The sequence below is a fragment of the Pipra filicauda genome, unplaced genomic scaffold (assembly GCF_003945595.2).
Source record: "Pipra filicauda isolate LSUMZ 115617 unplaced genomic scaffold, ASM394559v2 scaffold33_size4404698_pilon, whole genome shotgun sequence".
In the NCBI taxonomy this organism is placed as follows: domain Eukaryota; kingdom Metazoa; phylum Chordata; class Aves; order Passeriformes; family Pipridae; genus Pipra; species Pipra filicauda.
In genome coordinates this window covers 2410665-2432335 of record NW_024104465.1, presented here as the reverse complement: position 1 = coordinate 2432335, position 21671 = coordinate 2410665, and the positions used below count along the sequence as shown (strand labels likewise).

The 21671-nt window shown below is 47.5% G+C and overlaps 2 protein-coding genes across 4 annotated transcripts in view; both read left to right on the top strand.

Moving 5' to 3' along the window:
* The first annotated feature begins 605 nt into the window (after positions 1-605).
* ESS2 (ess-2 splicing factor homolog) lies at positions 606-10003 on the top strand. The gene is made up of 10 exons (XM_027714373.2): positions 606-792; positions 1079-1247; positions 2237-2332; positions 2935-3101; positions 4345-4462; positions 5125-5258; positions 5404-5506; positions 6834-6943; positions 7849-7964; positions 8543-10003. Exons 1-10 carry the CDS (start codon positions 640-642, stop codon positions 8826-8828), a joined length of 1452 nt encoding a protein of 483 aa, XP_027570174.1. The 5' UTR covers positions 606-639; the 3' UTR covers positions 8829-10003.
* A 3957-nt stretch (positions 10004-13960) lies between these two features.
* DGCR2 (DiGeorge syndrome critical region gene 2) overlaps positions 13961-21671 on the top strand; it is a 44395-nt gene continuing 36684 nt past the window's right edge. The window contains exon 1 of one of the 3 annotated variants that reach the window (XM_027714293.2): positions 13961-14268. In XM_027714293.2, coding sequence (XP_027570094.1) covers positions 14190-14268 — 79 coding nt within the window. In that variant the 5' untranslated portion in view covers positions 13961-14189. The remainder of the gene's footprint in view (positions 14269-21671) is intronic. The other 2 variants (XM_027714294.2, XM_027714292.2) reach the window with 2 other exon arrangements.

Sequence of the window (21671 nt, the reverse complement as noted above, 5' to 3'; positions counted from 1 at the left end):
CCCAGGGACACCTTACCCATTCCCGAGTCTGGGGATCCTGGGGTTTTTCTGAGGAGGCCTGAGGCGGCCGTGGGGGGTGCTGGGGGATCGTGCCTGGCTCTTATCCCAACTCCCATCCCAGTTCCCATCCTGGTTCCCATCTCATCTCCCATCCCAGTTCCCATCCCAGATCCCTTTTTGCTCCCATCCCAGCTCCCATCCCAGTTCCCTTACTGCTCCCATCCCAGCTCCCATCCCAGTTCCCTTACTGCTCCCATCCCAGCTCCCATCCCAGTTCCCTTACTGCTCCCATCCAAGTTCCCATCCCAGCTCCCACCCCAATTCCCTTTCTGCTCCCATCCCAGTTCCCATCCCAGTTCCCATCCTAGTTCCCATCCCAACTCTCATCCCAGCTCCCATCCCAGCTCCCACCTCAATTCCCTTTCTGCTCCCATCCCAGTTCCCATCCTAGTTCCCATCCCAGCTCCCATCTCGTTCCCACGCCAGTTCCCATCCTCATCCCTTGTCCCGGAGCGGGACCGGGCAGGTCCTCCCGTCCAGCAGGGGGCGCGCGCGGCCGTTCGGGCCGCCCCGTGGCGCGCAGCTGTGACGTCACGGGGCGGAGGAGGAAGAGGCCGCGGCCGCCCCGGGCCCGACGCGATGGAGGCGCTGCCGGTGCCGCTGCCCGCGGCCTCCCCCGCCGCCCTGCTGCCCGCCGCCGCCGCGGGCCCCGTCGCCGGGACGGCCAAGGAGGCGACGTCGCCGGCGCCGAGGCAGGCGAAGAAGATCCTGGACGAGGACGCCTACATTGAGGTGAGGCGGCGGGCCCGGCAGGCCCCGCTCCGCCGGTGCCCGGGCCGAGCGCTTCGGGTCGGCCCGGCCGGGTCCGCCCGCGGCCGCTGCCCGCTGTAACCGCGGCTGCGGGTCGGGACAGCGCCGTGGCCGCCCCCCGGGCCTGCGGCGGGAGCTGAGAGCGCTCCGCCACCGGCGCGGGGCCCGCGGGCTGCCCGTCCTGCCCGGGGCTGTGCGCGGCCGGCCCCGAGCTCAGCTGGCGTTCCCGGGTGTCCCGGCGTGGCTGAGCAGCCGCCTCTGTTTGCAGAGCTTGGAGAAGATCATTCAGCGGGATTTCTTCCCCGACGTGGAGAAGCTGCGGGCGCAGAAAGAGTATCTGGAGGCTGAGGAAAACGGCGACTTGGAGAAGATGAGGCAAATTGCCATCAAGTTTGGCTCCTCCTTGAGCAAATCGTCGAGGGACACACCTGCACCCTGTAAGAAGTGCCTCTCTGGGGCATCAGGAGTTTGTATCTGATACTGTTGCTCTGCTATCTAACTTGGTGCAGACAGCGCTTATCTAAAAGGTTAAAGGTTGACATTGCATGAGAGTTACTGTCCCAGATTGGGCAGTAGCCACTGTCTGGTGGCTGATGCTGAATCTCTCTTTGATGGTGTCTGATAACTCCTTATTGAAGGAAGGGTTTTGGACAAAGCAGCTTTTGAATAACTATTCCTTACAGGCATCTTTTGCCAAGTTCCGGCTCCCTGGGGAATGTTACATGCTCTAATGTGCAATATTAACACTATCAGAAATCCTAAGCTGTGTTTTGAACCCTTACTGTAGTTTTAGGGGTTCTTGTTGCACCTACAGATGTGTAAGATTATCATGTATTAGGGACAGAAGGTGTTGGAAGCTCGTGGTTATCAGAGGTTCCCATATCCAATGCCCTGTTCTGTGTTTTCCTTTCACTTCCAGGGTTTTATATCACTTTCATATTTTTATACTCCTAATTTATACTTTGTTCTCATACTTCTATGTTATATTTTTATATGTTTTATATTACCCTTTCAGGGTTTTAGATTAAAGCCCAGCCCCTGGCTGAACTCTCTCAGTGGGGTTTGAGTAAGTGGCTTTATTGTGACAAAGGACACATGTCACCAGGGGGTTTCCCTTCCTCCCCAGTGCAGGTGCTGGCCCTGGACTGGGTTAGGATTGTTCTGCTGTTCCTTCTGTAGGCAAAAGCAGGGGGTAGGGTGGCAAATACACTGGGCTGTGGCTCTCCTGGGAATTTCTCCCAGGAGGAGAAAAACGATGACCAAAATCTAGACAGGATTGAATATAGTATTTTGGGGTCTTTCCACAAGTTTTTAATTAATTTGTCCTCTTGATGTGCCTTCTGTGACTTGTTTGGCACATCACCCTCAGAGCAAGGGTCCTGATATGTGCTCTGGTAACCAAGTGAACCTTTATTTTCTGTGACAGATGTTACCCCAGCCACGTTTGAAACCCCTGAAGTGCATCCAGGCGGCCTTCCACTGGGAAGTAAATCCAAAGGTGGCATCAAATCTTCAGAAGAAGGTAGGAGAATGTTGTTTCTCTAGCTGAATTCTTCAGCAGCAGGAAAATATTCTTGTGAGCCCTGTCTCCTCTAAGGGTTTTGGGTACTTAGAACATGTTTAAGCAGTTTTCCTTTAACCTTCTGGTAGGTGAAAATGATCCCTCTGAAGTTGGACTTGATGTAATGTTTTACATTTAATGTTTTACATCATCTGTGTGAATTCTCTTTGTGGCTGTGTAAATTCTTAACTTAGCTGATCTCTTCAAAGGCAGTAAATTTTTCCTGTGTCACCTGAAATAAATTCTGTCAGTAAGCAAAGACTGGAGGGGCAGAGCTGTCTGTAGGGCACGTTACAAATGTCTGCTAGCAGCTGTCCTCTTATGTGCTTTACCATTAAAACAAATAGCTATAAAGGCCATAAAAGGTTTTATGTAAAAGTTGGTTATATGTGTTCCAAAAAAAGATTTATTCCTGTGTGAATATATTTGTTTCACCGAGTTCCATGTTAGTTGTCAGTGTGTCCGTGGAGGGCTCGCTGCCAGGAGGATTAGCAGTTATATGTAGTGCTCTCACAGAAAGGGAGGCATTAACCTTTCTCAGGCTTCTTCCCTCCTCTTGTTAGGAGAAGCAGAAAAAGATGATAAAGATGCCCTTCCCAGCCTGGACACCTTCCTGGCCAAGCACACGAGTGAAGATAATGCTTCGTTTGAGCAGATCATGGAGGTGGCCAAGGAGAAGGAGAAGGTCAAGCACGCCTGGCTGTACAGTGCAGAGGAGGAGTACACACGGGTAGGGACTGCCCTTCCGGAGGGACACGGCAGGGAAATGCCAGTTCACTCTCTTGCTTGCTTGCTTGATAAACAGAATATTGTCTTGCCTTCTGTTTTCTGATCTTACTGTAAATACTGATGAGAATTGTTGGCTGTTGGCTGTTGCATTGGGCTGTTAAATCACTCATATTATTGAGTAAGAGTAGAAGGATCTCAATTTTGCATAGTGGGTGCATAGGTTGATCATGACTAAGTCTGAGCTAAGCCTGAGTCCTGTGACTGCTCTTTGCTTCTTTGTGCAGTCCTATTTTTTCCCCATCTGTAAGAACAGTGTTGACTTAGTTGCTGAGGATTTGTCTCTTAAAGCTTTGAGACTGCAAAGCACTGCACTGAGTGCAGATATTGCTGTCCTTGACAGTCTCCTCTGTAAGCAGCAGCACCAGGGAGAACAGCTGAGAACAGTTCCTGGTGTTTGTCCATCAGCCCTTTATTGTTTGTAGTTAGACTGTGTGTCTCATTTCAGTTTTCTGTTACTAGTCCTACCCCCTTCAGCTGCCCAAGCACAGTACTGTGTGAGCATGGCTGGCTGTGCTGTCCTCCTCAGCTCCCTCTGGGGCAGGTCCAGAGCTGTTCTGGGGCTGCCTTGTCAATCCTTAACCATCAGCAGTGAGCAGCTGGCAGTGCTGCCAGATGTGTCAGTGATGGATGAGGGCTGCAGTGCCTTTAATGAAGTTTGGCACTGACACATGAGTGTTTACTGCTGTTGTTGTGAGGGAGTGTTATTTTTTTATCCCAGCTAATGTAAACCCTCAGAGTCTGTTACAGTAAAAATGCCCTCTGTGGCTCATTATACATCTTGAATGCTTTCATCCAGAATTAAAAGGCAGGCAGCAGGAGAGCTCTTGCAAAGCACAGGGGTTGTTTCAGGTCAAGGTGAAGCTACTGGAGCTGGTCTTGTGCTGGAGTTGTGTCTTACTGTCAGCCAGCACTCTAGTCAGACCTTACATTTCCTTGCATGGTGTGCTTCATAGGGAGTGGTTGTTTGGAAGCTCACCTGGGATCAGGATGGTTTCTCAAATGCCAGTTGCCAAAGAGAGAGTGCTTGTGCTGTGCCTGATGCAAAGTGTGCAAGGGCAGGTGGCTGAGCCTGTGGTTGACCTCTCCAAAGTGTGTCTGCCTGAATAAAAGATTGCAGGAGGCTATTTCAGACCTCTTTTTTTTTTTTTCTACCCTTTTAAATTTTTTTCCTATTACCTTTTCAGCGACAAAATGAAAACCTGGCACTTCCTTCAGCAGAGCAGCAAGCTCTGGAGAATGTGAAGGCTGGACTGGATACCTGGGAATACACAGCTCGGAACACCCTCATGTATTATCCAACAGGTGAGGCACACAGGTCTCATGGGAAAGGCATTGGTTCTGGTGGGTTGACTCCAAACAGTGCTTACAGCATTTCTATATGTGACTGAGCAGCTCTTACAAGTTTTTTTTTTTTCTGTGAAGCTCAGATATGCAAAATTGTTTTAAAAAGTAATTTTTTCCTTTTTTCCTTTTCTTTCGTACTTTCTGATTCCAAACTTTGGTCATGTTCTATTTGTCTCTGAAAAGCTCATTATCTTATTATAAAAGCACTTGTTTTCAGGAGCAAAGTCTGTCTTTATGAGCACTTTGTTGTCATCTTTATTCATTCTTTGCTTCTGCTCAAAGAGGGCTACTTGGGCTTATATAGGAAAATACATAATTTTGTAAATGCAGTTTTCTTTTTTGGCTATAAAGTGTACAGTTGGTAATTTCTGTAAACCAGTGAAGTAGAGAAAAGAAAGTCTTGTTTACTTTTTTCTTTAAACTAAAAATTCGATTTCAGGTGGTACAAAGCATGTATCTAGTGCAAATTTTGTTTCAAGTTGCTGTAGATACAAAGTGAAATTGCTGATGTGGTTTGTGTTGTGTAGGAATGTGTGGCAAATGCTGTGTTGATCAAGAGCTTTAGAACAACTGCCTGCTGTTACCTGAGCCCTTTCTTAAAAGACATTTTGCTTTTCAAGGTGTACCTGATGAGAGTGATGTCTTTAAGAAGCCCAGGGAAGTTGTCCATCGAAACACCCGCTTTGTGAAGGACCCTTTTAGTCAAGCTGTGAGCAAATCACAGCTCCAGCAAGCTGCAGCCCTCAATGCTCAGGTTGGATAATCTTACTTCTTCTGACTAAAACCTGGTTATTGCTCTGCCCTCTGTGGTTCATCCACCAGGAGAGCTGTGTGTGTGTGCTGGGTACAGCTGACTCACACCTTTCTCCACGTGAATGGCCTTGTCTTTTTTATTTCAGTACAAACAGGGCAAAGTGGGACCAGATGGGAAAGAACTGATACCCCAGGAGTCTCCAAAAGTGAATGGATATGGGTTTGTGGCTACCCCCTCTCCTGCCCCTGGTAAGAGAATTTTCTTATTTCTCTATTTTAAGATGCACTTATTTTGATGTTCTCTTTGTTCAACACCAGGCTGTCATTACTGGGTTAGACAAGGAGGTAAAGCCTATCTGTGTGTATCTATCTGTATCTCATGAGCTGGTGACATTTTGTGTGCTGTGTATGGCAGCTCAATGCAGGGCTTAAGTCTCAGTCCAATACACTGCTGGAAGTCACACTGTACTGAAGGCTCTGAGCCAGCTGCTGTGCCATTCATTGCTCAGGAATCATCTGGGGCATGGTGAACCTCCCTTGGCAACTGCGGTGCTGCAGCTGCTTGTTTTATCCCTGGGTGATGCCTTTCTAGAGCTTAAAGATAAGAATTCAAAATTTCACAAACACTAATCTTCTAACAAGCTCGGATCCTTATTTGTGTCAGTGTGTCCTCACTCAGTGATGGTTCAGCCTGGCTCAGAAGATGTGGCATATCTCACTTCATTCACAGTTTAACCCACTGTTTTCATCCAGGTCTTTTTAGGTTCTTCCTTTGTCTGCATGCACTTGTGTATTATAGATTCCTTTGGTTCAGATGTAGTAGCTGCGAGATGCTTTCAGTTAGAACAGACTGATTATTTTTCTTTCAGTTGAAACGTGGTACTGAATTTATAGCTGTTCCTCGCCAGCCACGCTGGTTTCTCTGTTTTTTTTGTCATTATGCCCAAGACTGACCGTACTGGGGCTTTCCCTCCGGGAAGCCTGTAGGTGGCGTTTGGAGCGCACCTCCTTTATCCATTGTCGGTGCCTTTTCCAAGCGCTGGACAGCGCGATTTTCTAGCCAGAGATTTAATCGGGCTCTTAGAAATTGTTCTGCAGCTGTTGGCCAAGGCACAGTCACTGTTTGGCACAGGGTGGCCCCAAGGTGACTGGAGGGTACATGTGGCTGTAACGTGTTTCTTAAGTCCTCTGCCTGTTTTCCTACTTTCAAAGAGTTCCCTGTGTGGAAGGAGTTTTCATAGAGTGGCAGAGGGGAAGAGTAGTACTGTAGAGAGAAAACTGAAAGTGTCACTAAGCAAAAGCTCACCAAATGTAAAAATAAACACATAGAAAGGTCAGTGCTGGGCTGTTGTAACTGAGAGGGTGACACAGCTACAGGCAATCCTGGGAGTTTAAGGTGTAAGGGAGTTTAATGGGAACCACTGTTCACATTGGCTGTGATTTCCTCTGCAGTGGAGGGGCTCCTTGGTGTGTGGATGAATTTCCCGCATTTCCTAATTTGCTTCTCTGTTCTTTTTTGTGGTGAATGGACAGTCAAATGTTTTGCACGGGCATGACTTTTTAAATTTGTTTTTAGGTGTGAATGAGTCTCCTTTTATGACATGGGGTGAAATTGAGAGCACCCCTTTGCGTCTGGAAGGGTCAGAAACACCCTATGTGGACAGAACACCTGGACCAGCCTTCAAGGTATTTCATGTCAGGGAGTCAACATCCCATTTGTTTTTTAGGGGGGAGGACTAAGAAGGGAAAGGCAAGTGAGTAAGTAATAGATTAACATTGTTGTGGAGTGTGACACATCCCTGGGTGGTGTTCCCAGTCCTTGAGACTAATAATCTAGTTTGTGCTTGGAGGGTGGAGGTGGGCATGGATGCACACAAAAGACACTTGGTGGAGGTACCTGAGGTGCAATACACACTCTTGGCAGGAAAATGAGATTCTGTATTTGATGACGGACCCAGACAGAGGGGCGTTCAGAAGAAGCTGAAGAGACACACTATTTCTCTGATTTTAATGTATAAACGGGTGGAAATTGTGGGATTTCCCTCTGTCTGGATCTTCTGGCTGTCACAGCCTGAGGCAGATGTATCAATTGAGAGTAGAAAAGACATGCTGCCTTTGCTAATGGCACCTAACCCTGCGTGCTACCTGTCCCCTGCTGGTGTCACTGAATGCGAGCTGAGACTCTTGAGTTTCAGAAAGGTGTAATTTGCTGTATGTGCCTCTTGTTTTGTCAGACTCCAAAGCCTTTGACTGGTTCTCCTGCTGTTTAGCAATGTCTGTGTTTGCCTGAGAGATGGCTGGCTACAGGCCAGGCAAGACACAAGTGACATTGTTTGTCTAGGAGAGACAGCAGGAGGAAATGCCAGAGGTAATGGCTGCTTCCTTGGCTGGACTGGTTTTACCATTTCTGTTACTTGCTAAGGCAGGTTGAAGGTCTCTGTGTCCTCTCTGGCTTTTTTATAGCAGCAGAGAGGTGCAGGCTGACCCAGCCTCTCTGTGGTTTAGATCCCTGTACACTGGAATCCAGCTGTGAAGGGGCTTTAACTCATTTTTTGCAGCACTCATGAGTGAACTGTGTGATGCCTTTACAGATCCTGGAGCCTGGGCGCCGTGAGAGGTTGGGACTCAAGATGGCCAATGAAGTGGCAGCTAAAAACCGAGCAAAGAAGCAGGAGGCACTTCGAAAAGTGACAGAAAACTTGGCCAGGTGAGACTTCTGTTTTGACAGCAGAACTGGGGATGGGTGTTACCTGATGGGATTTAAATCAGCAGATGTAGAAAGGAAGGAATGGTGGAAGGGAAGGATACTGGAAGCAGGAAGAGGTACATTCGGACTGAAAGTTTTTAGAAATTAAAAATTTAGATATTAAAAAGCTTAATCCCTGAGGGAAGGTGGCTGGTGGCTGTCCCTGATACTCTCTCTTGTCAGCATTGCTGTTCTGCCCTACAGCCACCCAGCAGTGGATCAATGTCTTGCCTCATTGCAAAGAGGAGACACGGTAAGAGTTGTGTGGCTGGGTCATGGGAAGGACAGAACAGGCTCAAAGCAAATGTCAGGCAGTGCCACTGGAGGCAGGTTTGGGAGGGATGTAGGAGGTTTCTATGCCACTTGTCTCTAGAGATACAGGCTGTGTTTACCTGCAGGCAGGATGATTTCTGCAGGCAGTGGGTCTGGTCTGTGGGGGGAGTGGATACTGAGCTCACCTGTGGAGGCAATAATGCTTTTCGTGACAGAGGCAGATTTTTTTACTGTAAAATCTTTTAAAACTGTTTATTCTATTTCAGCCTCACTCCAAAAGGACTAAGCCCAGCAATGTCACCAGCTTTGCAGAGACTGGTAAACAGGACTGCAAGTAAATACACCGACAAAGCCCTGCGAGCCAGCTACACCCCCTCCCCAGCCCACACAGGAACTCCTGGTTACAAGACCCCGGCCAGTGGGCCCCAAACACCCCAGAGCACCCCACAGTCTAGGACAGTGTCTCACACACCAGTATCTCAGGATACTACATCAATCACGGACAATTTACTGCAGCTTCCTAAAAGAAGAAAAGCATCTGATTTCCTCTGAATATTCCAATCACTAGGAAGGTGGTGGTGACCTGGCTGTGCTCGGGACTGCAGACTGGTTGTTGGAAACTGGGAAAATGAAGATAATTTTCTCTGTTTAAGCTGGCCACACATTTGAATTCGTTTCTGTACAGATACATCTATTTCTAAAATGGGCTAAGCCTTCCTAAAAGGCTGAACTAGACTTTGTTCCAGCTTGTCAAACTTCTTTGAGTTTGTACTTTGCAGAAGAGAGGACACAACTGAGACATAACACAGAATTTTGGAGAGGTTCTCTTTAATTTGAATTTAAACTGATGCAGTTCACAAGTTAGACCAACTTTGTGATCTTATTAAAACCAGCAGTCCTTAAGAGGATCCCTGTTCCTCCTCCACTCCTTATACTTGTGCAGAATGGGATTTGCCTTGCTGCTTTTGCTCAGGCTTTTCTTTCCACGGGTTTTGGGCTTGCCCTCTTCTGCAGCTGGCAGAGGGGAAGGGACCAGATTTGTTTTTATAGCTGCTCTGTGTGTGACTCAAAAGACTTGACGATGTTGATGATCACAACACAAGGGCTGGGGACAGTCCTGAGTCATCTACCAGGATGACAGTGCCATTCTGGAGGACAGAAGTGGTACTTCTGATAGCCACACAGGGGCTTTTTTTTGGTGTTTTCCTCCCATTCTTTGAAACTTTTGGCTAATTTTTAGAACAACCAAAAAAAAAAAAAAAAAAGCAAAGCAATTTTAACCATTTGTAGCCTGCTCTCAGAGCTGTGGTTACTCCAGTGTGAGCTGACCTTTGTGTGTGGGATGAGCCCTTGTGTGGTGTGATCCAGCCTGGAGAAGCAGCGTTTAGGAGGAAGCAGAAGTAGCCAGATGTGTGCACTTCTTGCACCACACCTGAGTACAAGACAGGCTGTGTAACGCTTGGCAGTGTTGACATTTGCTATAATCACGTGATCTTTTACTGAAGGAACATCCATGGAAAGTTTTATGCAGCTCTGAGGATCTGCAGCCTGCTCTAAGGTCTGGGGTGTTGGATGCTGTGTTTGTCTTGGTGGAGAACTTCCTCCTCTGTGGTTTCCCCTGCTACTTCCAAAACTTGTGTCCCTGACTCCGAAAAACCCTTCCAAGGGACTTGGGTTTTATAGTGCACCTTTTAAAAATAAATTGATCAACATGGCATTTCCAGGAATCATGACTCAAGAAGTTAATAATTTTTCCCTTTTTTGTCCAGAAATAATTGAAGGCTAAGTTTTTTCTTTAAGCTAAAATATTATTCTCGGGTACCCCTGAATGAATGTAAAAGGAATCCATTTACTAAAGTTTTCATGCTTTCAGAGATGTCCTTTAAGGACAGAACTGGCTAAATACCAATCAAGCTCCTAGGTAATTTCAAATACTAATTATTTATTTCATAGTGAAATACTTATCTCCATTAAACACAGGAGCTCTCTGTTGGAGTGCACAGGCAGATGGTCAGGCCCTGGCCTGGAGTTTGGGTCGCTGAGGGGACCAGGAGCAAGGAGCAGACGTGAGATTCCTATCCATTTGTGGGTGTGGCAGTTCTCTCTTCTGAGTGTGGGATGTACATGAGGATGGGCAGTGTTTCAGGGGCTGTGGATGGGGAGTACACGTGGCTCAGGAGCGGGATGTGACGTGTCTGCCATGGCATTTTAAACTGGTTGTGCTCATACCAAGGTATAGCTGGAATAATAGAAAGGGAAATATGATGTCTGAGAGTGGTTAGTTCCGTGTTGTGCAATTCAGGCCTAAAAGCAGATTGCATTAAATATCCTGTGGATGGTGTTGGTTTTGTGTTTGCCCTCAAGTGAATTAACCTAGACAGCTGTACTAAAATCACAGTCTTGATTCTGCCACACTGAAGGGCCTTCACACGGTTTCTGGAAATGTAATTTCTTTTCAGTTGAATGCTATAAAACTGGATCTCTTGAAGGGGCTGTAGTGCTCTTCAGATTGGCTGTTCCTGTAATATCTGGTCTCTGCTTCCTGCTGCAGTTCAGCCCCTGATATCTGTAATTAGGGAATCAGTAAATTCTTTGTTGTAGATATTTTTGCTGCTATAGCAGTGGCAGATAATCTGCCTTACAGGGCCAAATCTAGTGTGAAAAGCCATCTTGGTTCTTGATGACTTGTGATTTTCTCTTTTCCTCCCATTTTTCAGCAGGTTATTTTTCTGTTGCTGTTCCAGTTCCTATGTGCAAAGTCCAGGCACTTCCTCAACCAGAATAGCACCCAGAGCTCTCCTGAGGCTGCAGGGGTGGCTGGCGGTGAGCAGTGGTGGCCGTGGGGCTCTCCTGGTGGCAGGGCTGGCTGCTGTGGATTATGGGCTGCTTGGAAATTGCAGGAGCCTCACTGGACCTGGGGCCATGTGATGTGACTCGGGGCTGTAATACCACATCCAGAGCCTTGGGTGCTTGCATGTGCAGCCTGGGCCTTGGCTACTTGCTCTATGCAGGATAGAAGATGAGAGACCACAAGAAATTCGTGTTCTGATAAGTCTTATTACTGAGCCCTTCACCTTCAGGACCAGAAGCCTTTCCCTGGGCCAGGGGTAACCACCCCTGCCATGGTGCAGGGGCTGCAGCTTTTCATCCACCTGAAAACAGGTTCCTCTAAGGGCTGGGGCTCTCTGCTGCTTTCTACTTCTCTGATTATTTAGCTAGAAGGGAAGCTGTGGTTGGAGATACTTTGTTGTTTTGGGGGATTGGGCTATTTCTCTGCAAAAATAGAGGAAATGGATCTGCTCACTCAGGGGAGTGGGAAATGAAGCAATTCCCACTTCCTCATATTTGCATTTGATGCTGGCCCAACAGCAGCTGGCTACAAACCCCATCAGGCTCAGGCCAGGACCAGAGCCAGGTTCAGCCACCACCCCCCTTAGCCCCTTCTCTCCACCTCTCCTGGCCACAGCAGCACAGGTGCTCTGCTCTTGCTGGTTAGAGAAATACTTGTTCTCAGTAGGAAACGGAGTGCCTGGGACGTGCCAGCTCCCGCACACCCTGGGCAGAGCCAGGGCCAAGCAGCCTGTGCCCTGTTCTCATGGTGGAGGCATCGTAGGATATTTAATTATGCATCCTGGTGTATGGTGCAATGCCCAGCCCTGGGTGCTGTTGGTTTGGGGTGGATAAGGAATGCCCTGGATCAGCCTAGGGCTGGCCTGTGAAGCTGTGCTGCAGGAAGCCAGGCTCAGAACAGCCTGTCCCCACAGCATCCCATGGGAGGAGCAAAGCTGGGAGTTTGATGCTTATGCTTTGTACTGGAGTATGTTGTCATGCTTTGGGTCCCTGTGGATGCTTGGGTCATGACAGTATTTGGCAGTACACATAAGTTGGCAAAGTGGGTTTTGGCCTAAATCTTCAGGCAATGTCCTGTTGCTTGTGATGCACTCCAGAGGGTCCCTAAGCACATGTCCCCAGCCATGCAGTGCTCCTGGAGCCCCCACGGCTCACAGCTCCAAGCTCAAGCTTGCTGCTACCCCAGCACCAGGGACCTCTTGGCAGGCACCAATTTCCACTGCCACATTAAACTTCACGTTTAGGTTTGGAAAAAGCACCTCCCTGGTGCTGCTGATCTTAGCACGGCAGCAGCTCCTGTGGGGCCAGAGGAGATGCTATTCTAGGAATCCCACAGAAGCCCTCATTCCATACCTGCAGGTCAGCAGCTGGCCTGGGCAGTGGCTGAGGGGGAGCAGAAGTATCTGTACATCCATCGGGAATACCCCTGAGGGAAGTTTGTTGCTGGGTATAGTGAGTAGCAGATATTAACAGGGAAACGAGGAGTGTGTAAAATTGGACCAAAATGGTTTTAGTGTTTTATTTGAGAACTTCAAATTGTAGCATAAGAGTGGAAAACACCTTGTTGTAAACAAAAATAAAAAAATTATAAAAATGTCCCAGGCAGCTTCCCAGATTGTGACTTTGACTCTGAACAAGATTATACTGAAAAGCTGGGACTCCCTGCAGAGGAAGGTGATGGCTCTCTGCTTGACCCCAGTTGCCATTGTGCCTGGCCCCTGGCTGAGCTCGTGCCCTGGCGCTGCCCAAACACTTCCAGTTGTCAGAGGAAATTCTAGATCAATTTGGGAAGCAGGTGTTGATGCTAAAACTGCCTTTTGATCCAAAATGCCACCTGGGCTGACCTCCATCCAGCACCAGTTGTGGCACTGGGCTGCTGCCTCCTCCCCAGTGGCAACACCCAGGGTCAAATTCCTACAGGCACCTGTCACTTGCAGGGCCACTGACAACGACCTGAGCTGCACAATTAGCTTTCTTTATGCATTTCCTCTCTGTCTGGGCCTGGGAGCTGGGAACGTAGTTTTTCCAGGGGGTATGGAAACACCAGCCATCTCCAGCACTGGCTGCGGGGATGTCCCAGGTGCCACCCCTGCAGAGACTGTCCCACCCTGCCCTGGGTAGGTGGGAGCAGAGTAATGAAGAGGCAAATGATGGTCAACCTGGGAGCTCGCTGGGTCAGGGAGGGTGGTGCCACTGGGAAGTGTGTGCAGGGGCAGGTGAAGGCCATTGCAGCAGGAATGGAGAGGGCCTGGAAAGGCCATCCTGGGAGACAAAGGAGTGTGGCTGGGGCTGGGGCCAGGCTTTCTGGTGGTGATGGAAGTGAGCAGGAAAGGACATTCCAGCAGGGGACAGGGAAACGCTGTCCTGGAGGGAGAGGGGACTGGTGGAGGCTGTCCCGGGAGCTGAAGAGAACTGAGCAAGGCCATCCCGGGGGGATGGAGAAACTGGGCTTGCCGTTCTGGTGAGGACTGAGGGGACTGGTAGAAGCCATCCCGGGGGGCTGGGGATGGCTGGCAGTGGCCATCCCGTGGGACACAGATGGATCGGTGCGGGTTGTCCCAGGGGGCACAGAGACCCCCGACCGCCCTGAGGGGCCTGTGCACACGGCCCCAAACCCTCCACCGCCCCCTGCCGGTGGCCCCACCCCCTCTGCCACCCGGCCCCGCCCATGCCGTAAGTGGGCGGGGCACACGCGAGCCCGGCGCCCGGCCCCGCCCCCTCGAAGCCGATTGGTCGGGCGGCGCGCGGCGGGCGGGGGCGTGTCGCCGCGGGCACGGCGGTGGCGGGGAGGCGCGGCCGCCATCTTGTGCGCCGGCGGAGCCTGCGAGCGGCCCCAGCGCGGCCGCCGGACCCGCCGCTCCCGCCGCTCGCGCCGCACCCAGGGCCGCCCGCTCCCCGCCCCGGGGCGGCGGCGGACGGCGGAGGGAGGGGAACAGCCCGGTGCGGACGGGCCCCCCGCAGCCCCCCCCGCGGGCCCGGCGGCGGCCCCTCCTCCCCGCCGCTCCTCGCGTCCCTCTCCGCGGGTTTGTGGCGCTGTGCCGGGGGAGGATGAACGGAGGATAAATGGTGCCCAAGGCGGACAGCGGCACCTTCCTCCTCCTCTTCCTCCTGGTGCTGAGCATCACCGAGCCGCTGCGGCCAGGTAAGGGCGGCGGGGCCGCGGCGGGGCCGGGGGTGCCGGGCCGCCCTCCTCCTCCTGCTCAGCCCGCGGGCGGGTCCCGGGCTCGGGGGCGCCGGGGCTGCTCCGCGGCGGGGGAGCGGGCGGCGGGGGGAGCCCCCGGGGACAGCCCGGATCGGGAGCGGCGTGTCCTAGAGCTGGTCCCGGCCCGGTTTGGGCTCTACAGCCGCTTTGGCGCTTAAACAGAGCCGGGACCCGGCCGAGCATCGGTGCCCTGTGCCGGCTGCCTGGATCAGAGAGAGCCGGGATTTACCCTGTGAGTCAGGGAAAAACGCTCCTGTTAAAGTGTGAAAGCTTGGGTAGAAATCTACATAACCCTACGGGCAAAGAGCGCTGGAAATGTGATGCCGTGACTAAGTTTTCAGGTGCTTCTTACTTTACCTGCTTTTATGTTGTGGGCCTTGGGTGCCAACGCAGCCAGACGAAATACTCACTTTCAAAGTGCCATTCGAGCCTGCCAGAAGGAGAAAAAAAATCCTGGTTCCTGTGTCGTCTCTCTAGTTCTGTTTGTCCTTCTTTTAGGGAAATAAATCAGCGATGGAGTTTTGTGTGCTAGCTGCTGGGCACGGAGCTTAAAATCTTAAGATGATTAACTTTGGAGAAATGGTTGGTGTTCGCATGTTGAAAACTACAGCTTTTCTTGATATGCCGCTCAGCTGGGGTTTCTTTTTGGTGTTGAACTCTCTTGGAGCTCGGCAGAGCCCTCAAGTATCTCGGGCTGCTCCTGCCAAAGAGCATCAATAGCCAGTGTGAGGCTGCCTGGAGTGGCTTTGCAGGTTTGAGAGCCATCCTCCCATCGCACCGAGCGACTGCTCCTGGGTGGTACTTGCTCCTTGTAAATCGGAGAATGAGAACCATGGTGTTCTTTGAAACCCCCTTGTTCTTTCTCGTCGAAATAACTTTTACGACCCAGACTAATAAAACGTGAGCTGCGTCTAAGCGAGTTCCCAGCAGAGCTGGAACACAGTTGGGTCAGTGTAAGCAGAGTTATTGAAATAACTTAGGTGTTGAAACTGCTCTGTGTTTGCCTTGTTTTGTTTTAGCTTGTTTTTTTGGCAGTGCAGTGTATACACAGGGCTTATGATATGCACTTAAGTAGCCAAAAAAGCAAAGTACACGGTGTTGCTAGCCTAGCATTATTACAGCTAGAGGCTTTTATGGCTGAGAAGGTACTATGTAAAACTGATTTCAGGCACCTCCTCTGTAGCTGTCACTAAGTGCTACAGGCAGCTGGATTGCTGGCTGGAAAGGTTCAGATTCATAGCTGCGTGTGTGCTTTTACAGGTGGGTAGAATTGACCCTGAACTCAGTTGGTGTTGAGCATTGTAGCCTCCTAGGAATTAGCAAATGGCATTTTTCATATTGTGTCAGCACATTTGTCGTTCCAGTTTGATATTGAACCTCTGTCAGCAGCTGATGCTTGATGGATGAAGACAAGTTTTTCACTGAGGTTTGCTTCTTTAAGACAAATGATTTTTTCCCACTGGCTCTCTAATGTACCTACTTTAGAGATTTGTGCTGCTGTAGCCTCACTGGCAGAAGTGTTCTTCTTGTGAGCAAACCTTATCTGCTCAGGTTCTAACCACTGCCTTTGAAACCTGCAGCATTAGGATTCCCCTGTGGCGACTCCATGTGAATTCCATGAATTTTGCCCAAACCATATGTACTCCTGAACCTAATGTGAAGAAACACAGCTGGATATAGTGCTGCAGCTGGAATTCCTTGCTGTATGAGTTGTTTCTGAGTTCCATTTGGAATACACTCATCCATCCTGTTTACTTGGTGGCTCCAGATGAGTGTGATGGCTGAGCTGTCCATGGTGATGCCTCTCCTTCCTCTTCAGGAGAGTCCATCACTTCTGAGTGGGCTCACAGCTTTTTGCCAATGTTAATTCCTTTTTTTGATTTGCTTCATTTAATATCTTGAACATGCTGTCTCAAATAGATCACCTGTTCAGTAGATTAAATGGTATATGGTTTGATACTGAAACACGAGGTGCAAATAGGGAAAACCTGGTTCTTGCAAGTTCAGAGGATGTACAGAACCAAATTTACCATTTTAATCAATGATGAAGAAGTCTCTGTAGTCTTTTTTTTTGGGGGAGAGACAGGAAGAGAAGAGTATTCTCCTTCTCAGAAAGAGTATTTGAACTTAGGATTTATTTCCCTAGTGGTATTTGCTTTACCTTTTGCTTCTTTAAACCTGTGTGTTGTAGCAACTGTCTTTCTGGTTTAGAAAGGACACCTGCAGCTTGCTTAGCTTAAATCTGTACTTGGAGCTATGAGATGAGTGCTGCAGAGTGATGGGAGGCTTTATGTACTCTGAGATGAATGTGTAGTCCCTTCACAATTCAGTCCCGGCGGATCAGGCATCTCTTTGTATTTCCATGTTAATTTGACACTGGCTTTGTGTGCGTGTTCTTGCTGTGCTCTTCAGATAAATAAAACCTTCTTTTAAGCCTCCTCAACTGTAGTATCTTTTCATGCAATCTGAAAGGCAGTGATTTTACGTGGACCTATTTTTTCTGCATTTAGGATGAGATGGGTTTTAGTAAATTAAGAGAGAAATTAATTAAAATGTCTTCTTTTTACCCTGATTTTTCCGCCTTGATTACATGAGTGTTTTACACTACTGTCATCACTAACAGGGTGAGTTACTTTCAACATACCACGATATTGGCCCCAGCTGTGGAGACTTGGGTTCCTGAAGGTGCTGTGGGCAGTTAGAATTTTCTGAGCCTGTGGATTTTTAATTATAATTTTGTGCCTTTGAGAATCTCTGCTTTGACTTTTTCATTGTCCCAGTCTTTTTCTTTCTGTTTTGACCATAACCTACTTGTTTTGACTAGTTGCCTGCTTTATAATGCATTTTTGAAAAAATTCTTTTTAAAAAAAAAAATAGGGCATTTCTCTTTGAGTTGTGTTACTCATTATGTGTTTGGAATCTGCTAATGTGAATTGGAGCTGAATGTATTGGACTCTTCCAAGTCTATGGGTGTAGAGTGAAGGACTAACTTAATATTTCCTCCAAACACTACTGAATTTACTCTGTCTGGCATTCAGACACTTGCTTTTTAGGGATATTTACCACAGGGGGTTTGGTTTAATAATATCTTCTCCAGGACAACTCCAAACATCTGCTTCAGGTTATCTGACTGTCTGGCTGAGAGCTGGTGTCTTTAAGTAAAGAAATACTTCAGTGGTCTGTTAGCTGAGTCACAGTAAGCTGTTCTGGTGGATTTGGACCGAGTTTCTGAACCAGTGCATTTCTGTTGGTTATCAAAGGAGCATCAGAGATGTAAATTGTTATGAATGCAGTTTTTCACAGTGGGGGAATATTTAAGAAGTTCCTCTTTCTCTTACCATGCCATTACACCACTGAGAAGCTGGGGTTTTGCTGTCTTTGTGTAGCGTTGGGAACTTAAGCAGTCTGGAACGATCAGCACAACGTGTTTCAGAAGTGTTTAGAGGATTAATTAAGATCATCATCGCTAAAGACAATAACATGTTTTCATATTTCTCTAACAAGATACTGCTGTGTGCTAATGGAAAACACTTAAACATGGTCAGGCTTTATATTGGATTTTGTAATAGTGGTTTAGTACAGAGCCTTGTGAATGTAGGTCATCGGGCTTTCTTATTAGAGCGTTTGCCAGGCAGCTAAAAGCCAATTGAGTTCTAGTTCTTGCAGCGTTTTTTCTCCACTTCAAAGCCAACTAAAGGAAGTAATTTTATTACCCGAGGTCTGTTTTAAAAAATATTGCACAGCATACCTAATCTGCAATGCTTAGAAAGACTTGCCAGTGCAAGGGGTCTGGTTAAAATCCTACACTCCAGCTCACAGTTGGAACTTCCCCTTTGCTTTGGAGCTCGCTCACAGCTGTGGTTATGCCCTCACAGGTGGGGTGTTGGTGTTCTGACACGGTACAACTGACAAGTGTGTTTAATTTGCTCTTTCTTGTCTTTTGGTCAAAAGTTGTAGGTCTTAAGTGCAAGAGAGAGCTCACTGGAGTAGAGGCCTAAACAAACCCACAATCAGCATAGTTTCAATGTGCTCCACTTGTGTGCTGTGACTGGATGTGTCTGGTTTTGTCCAGTTGAAGTGTATTGGTTAATTCAATTGGAGACCCAAATATATTGTTGATAAAATGTACTCTGGCCCAGCGTTCCTCTGCTCTAAAAGGAGTTTGTTGGTAGGCAAATAAAAGCCCTTATTTTGGTCTTTGTTTTCCGTCTCTACCTTAGTGAGAGCTGTGGTGAATTTGTTGGGGTTCATGTTGTCACTAACTGCAGTCTCTGTCTGTGTATTTAGCTGAATTCCCGAGTGAAAGGTTCTAGGTGTGAGGGGCAGAAGGGTTTTTATCACACCTTCTCAGTTAGTTTTGCTGAAAGTGGGGCTTGGCCTGTCTTCCAGTCTGGTGTTTTCCCCCCTATCCTCTTACTTCTCTGTCTACTGGTTTTAAGTTTTCTTTTTCTTCCTGCTGTTACCTCTTGGTGAGCTCGTGTCTTGATGTTCCTTGCTCTGCTGTTTGCTGTTATTGCAGCTGCAGAGCGAGGCTGATGGACGTGAAAAGAGTTTCTTATGTCTGCCCTCAGTGTAGCAGGGAGACAAAGCAGAAGGTACCAGACCTTATTAGCAGGTCTGAACCTTTAAGACTAGTAATTCCTGATGTTAATTATAAAGCAAAATTTTTGAGGTGCAAGTGGATTTGCTACTAGCCATGGCTGCAAAGTAAAGGAGAAGAAAGGAGTCAGTAGGCATAGGGCTGTTTGCATGCACTGCTCTGAGAAGGAATAAACCAGAAGGACTCCATGGGGATTTGCAGAGATGTGACTTTTATATCCCTACGGTAGGTTTAGGGGCAGAGGAAGGTTGGTCCAGAACAGCAGAAGTGATGGAAAAGAGAGCACTGTATCAGGAGGAGGCAGCTGTGCTGCTTTCTCGGTAGTTGAGGGGAAAGACCCAGCTAGCTTGAAGAGAGAGGAACTTTAGATACTAAGTATGAAAGATGTAAAATCCCCCAGGGAATGTAAAAAATTTCTGACAAGAGTTCAATGAATCATTCCTTCCTTTGGAATTAGCTTTATTAGGGCTGGTTTTGATGTTGAATTGTAATGCAAGAATAGTAGCTACCTCTGTGGTCCATCTTTGAGTAAAGCCTGGGTCTCTGGGTTTTTACGTGGTGGTTTCTTGCACCTTTTAGAAGTTCTCCTTTGATGCTGTGAGATGCATGTTAATAACTTCCACCTGAGTGGAACTTGTGGTACCTGAAGCCTGGCCAGAGCAGAACCTGGAAACAACTCCATGGCATCACTGCTCCTGCCCGTCAGGGGTTAATGAGGCTGCTCAAGTTTGTTTTGTGTTTTGAAATCAATGCAAGAACCCAAGGCTCTGCAAATCTTTGCCTGTGTGATCTCAAGGGTTAACCTGTGATGAGAAGAGCCTTGGTAATCTTTTATTCTATGTAGACTGATGGAAAGTTATGGCTAGAAGGAGTACTGAGAGATTGGGTAGTCCGTCTTCCTGTCCTAAAACAACATCTGGCAAACCCAGGCAATTCCTGAAGGATGTTTGTCTAGCCTATTGCTAATGATTTCCTGTGATAGAGACTCCAAACACCAGATTCTTTTGGTAAGTCCAGTTGCCAGTCTGTTGTTCTGCAGTTAGGGTTTATTTGTGTCTAAGTGCAGTCTAATGCACGTCCCTCTTAAGCTACAGCTTTAAAGAGCAGATTGAGTTTCCCAAGACCATTCAGGTACCAGGACCCACTAGTTTTTCCACAGTGGTAAGGGTGGTGGGTGCCTGGTAGTGCCTCTTCCTTCCTGGCTTTTGCCTCTCTGGAAAGGTTTCTGTTCCATTCAGGATCCTTGCATGGCAGGTTCACGTGTCACACTTCAGTGGTGGTTTTGTACAGGACCCCCTGAGTTGAGGAGAAGTCACGGATGGGTTGGTGAACTCATTGATCAGCTGTAGCAGAACTCAAGTAACTGAGTTGCTTAAAAACGTGAGTTTGGGATTAACCTTTAATCCACATTCCCCGAACTGTGAAATCCTCTGGCATCTTGTGGTTTCTGTGAAACTTTAAATTTTTCTTTGTTTTAAAGGGTAAGCCTGCTAATTCTAGGGTTGTTGAACATTGCTTTAATGGTATTTGTTATGTGGAACTCCCAAGGAAGTTATTATTAGTGTTTGCCTGTCATTCAGATAATTTAGAAATACAGTTTTAAGTTTAACAGCAATTGCTGGTTGCTTCATTAACTATAGCTAAACAAAATGACATTCAATTTCCTAGTTAATTCAAATTAAAATTGGTTGATCTAACCATTGCATTTAGTTTCTGTTCTGTTTATTGATTATTGTGCTTGAGAATTGTCAGCTGGCTCAGTGGGTGGAAATGTAGAGGTAGCTTTTGGTGACTGCTTTTGGGAATTCCCTACTCTTTTGTCCTTTCACTCAATGATTTTTCTTTGTCTTATATTCATTTGTGTAACTCTTTTTTTCCTACGTTGTCTTCTCTTTCAGAGTATCTCTATGTTTTGTCTGTGCTAATATTTCTTCAGCAATGTAAATAAAAAGATTTATTCTGACTTAGAAGTAATTTATGTTTTCTTATACACTTTAAAAGTAAACAAGTAAGTAATCCTGCTTCTCACACCTGCTTGCTTGGAGTTTGTGCCCAAGCAGCATTTTGCCTTGTGTACACTAAACTTCTAAAACTTGTTACAGCTTGTTTTTATGAAGGGATGGTCAAAACTGTGTTTGTGTTTTCTCTCTGTTGAATTTGTGAAATTATTTAATATGCTTAAATTACTCTTTAGCAATTAAAATCAGTAACATAAGTGTACTCTATTTGTGAGATCTTGGAAAATCTTTATGAATTATCAGGAATCTTGCAGGAGTGAGATCCAAGACTTAATTAGAAGTATTATGCTCTCTCAATTCTGGTAGTAATCAGATTGGAGAGAAGTGATTCAAGGATGCTATAGTGCTCATCTGTGTCTTTCTGAGCAATAATGGTGTTGAATGTAATTTTTATATTAATGTGGCAGCTAAAAAATGGCAGAGTTTTGTGGTGTGGTACCTAACACGTGCATGATAGATGCTGACTGAAGAGTGCTGCAGTACTTGAGTCATTAGAAGGTTTGGGGAATGAGAGAACTACTCCTAGAGGGTTAAGTGGCTTTTTATAAACGCGTTGGACCTTTATTTGCTGCTTCTGATAGAACTGTTAAACTCAGGAGTTTGATATGTGGAATTTCTCTCCAGGAAGAGGAAAGCACGGGATCTCATACAGTGTGGACAGATGCAGTGGTGGCTGACAGCGGCCACATTCCTGCTGCGTTCCCATTCCGTGGAAGGGGGGAATT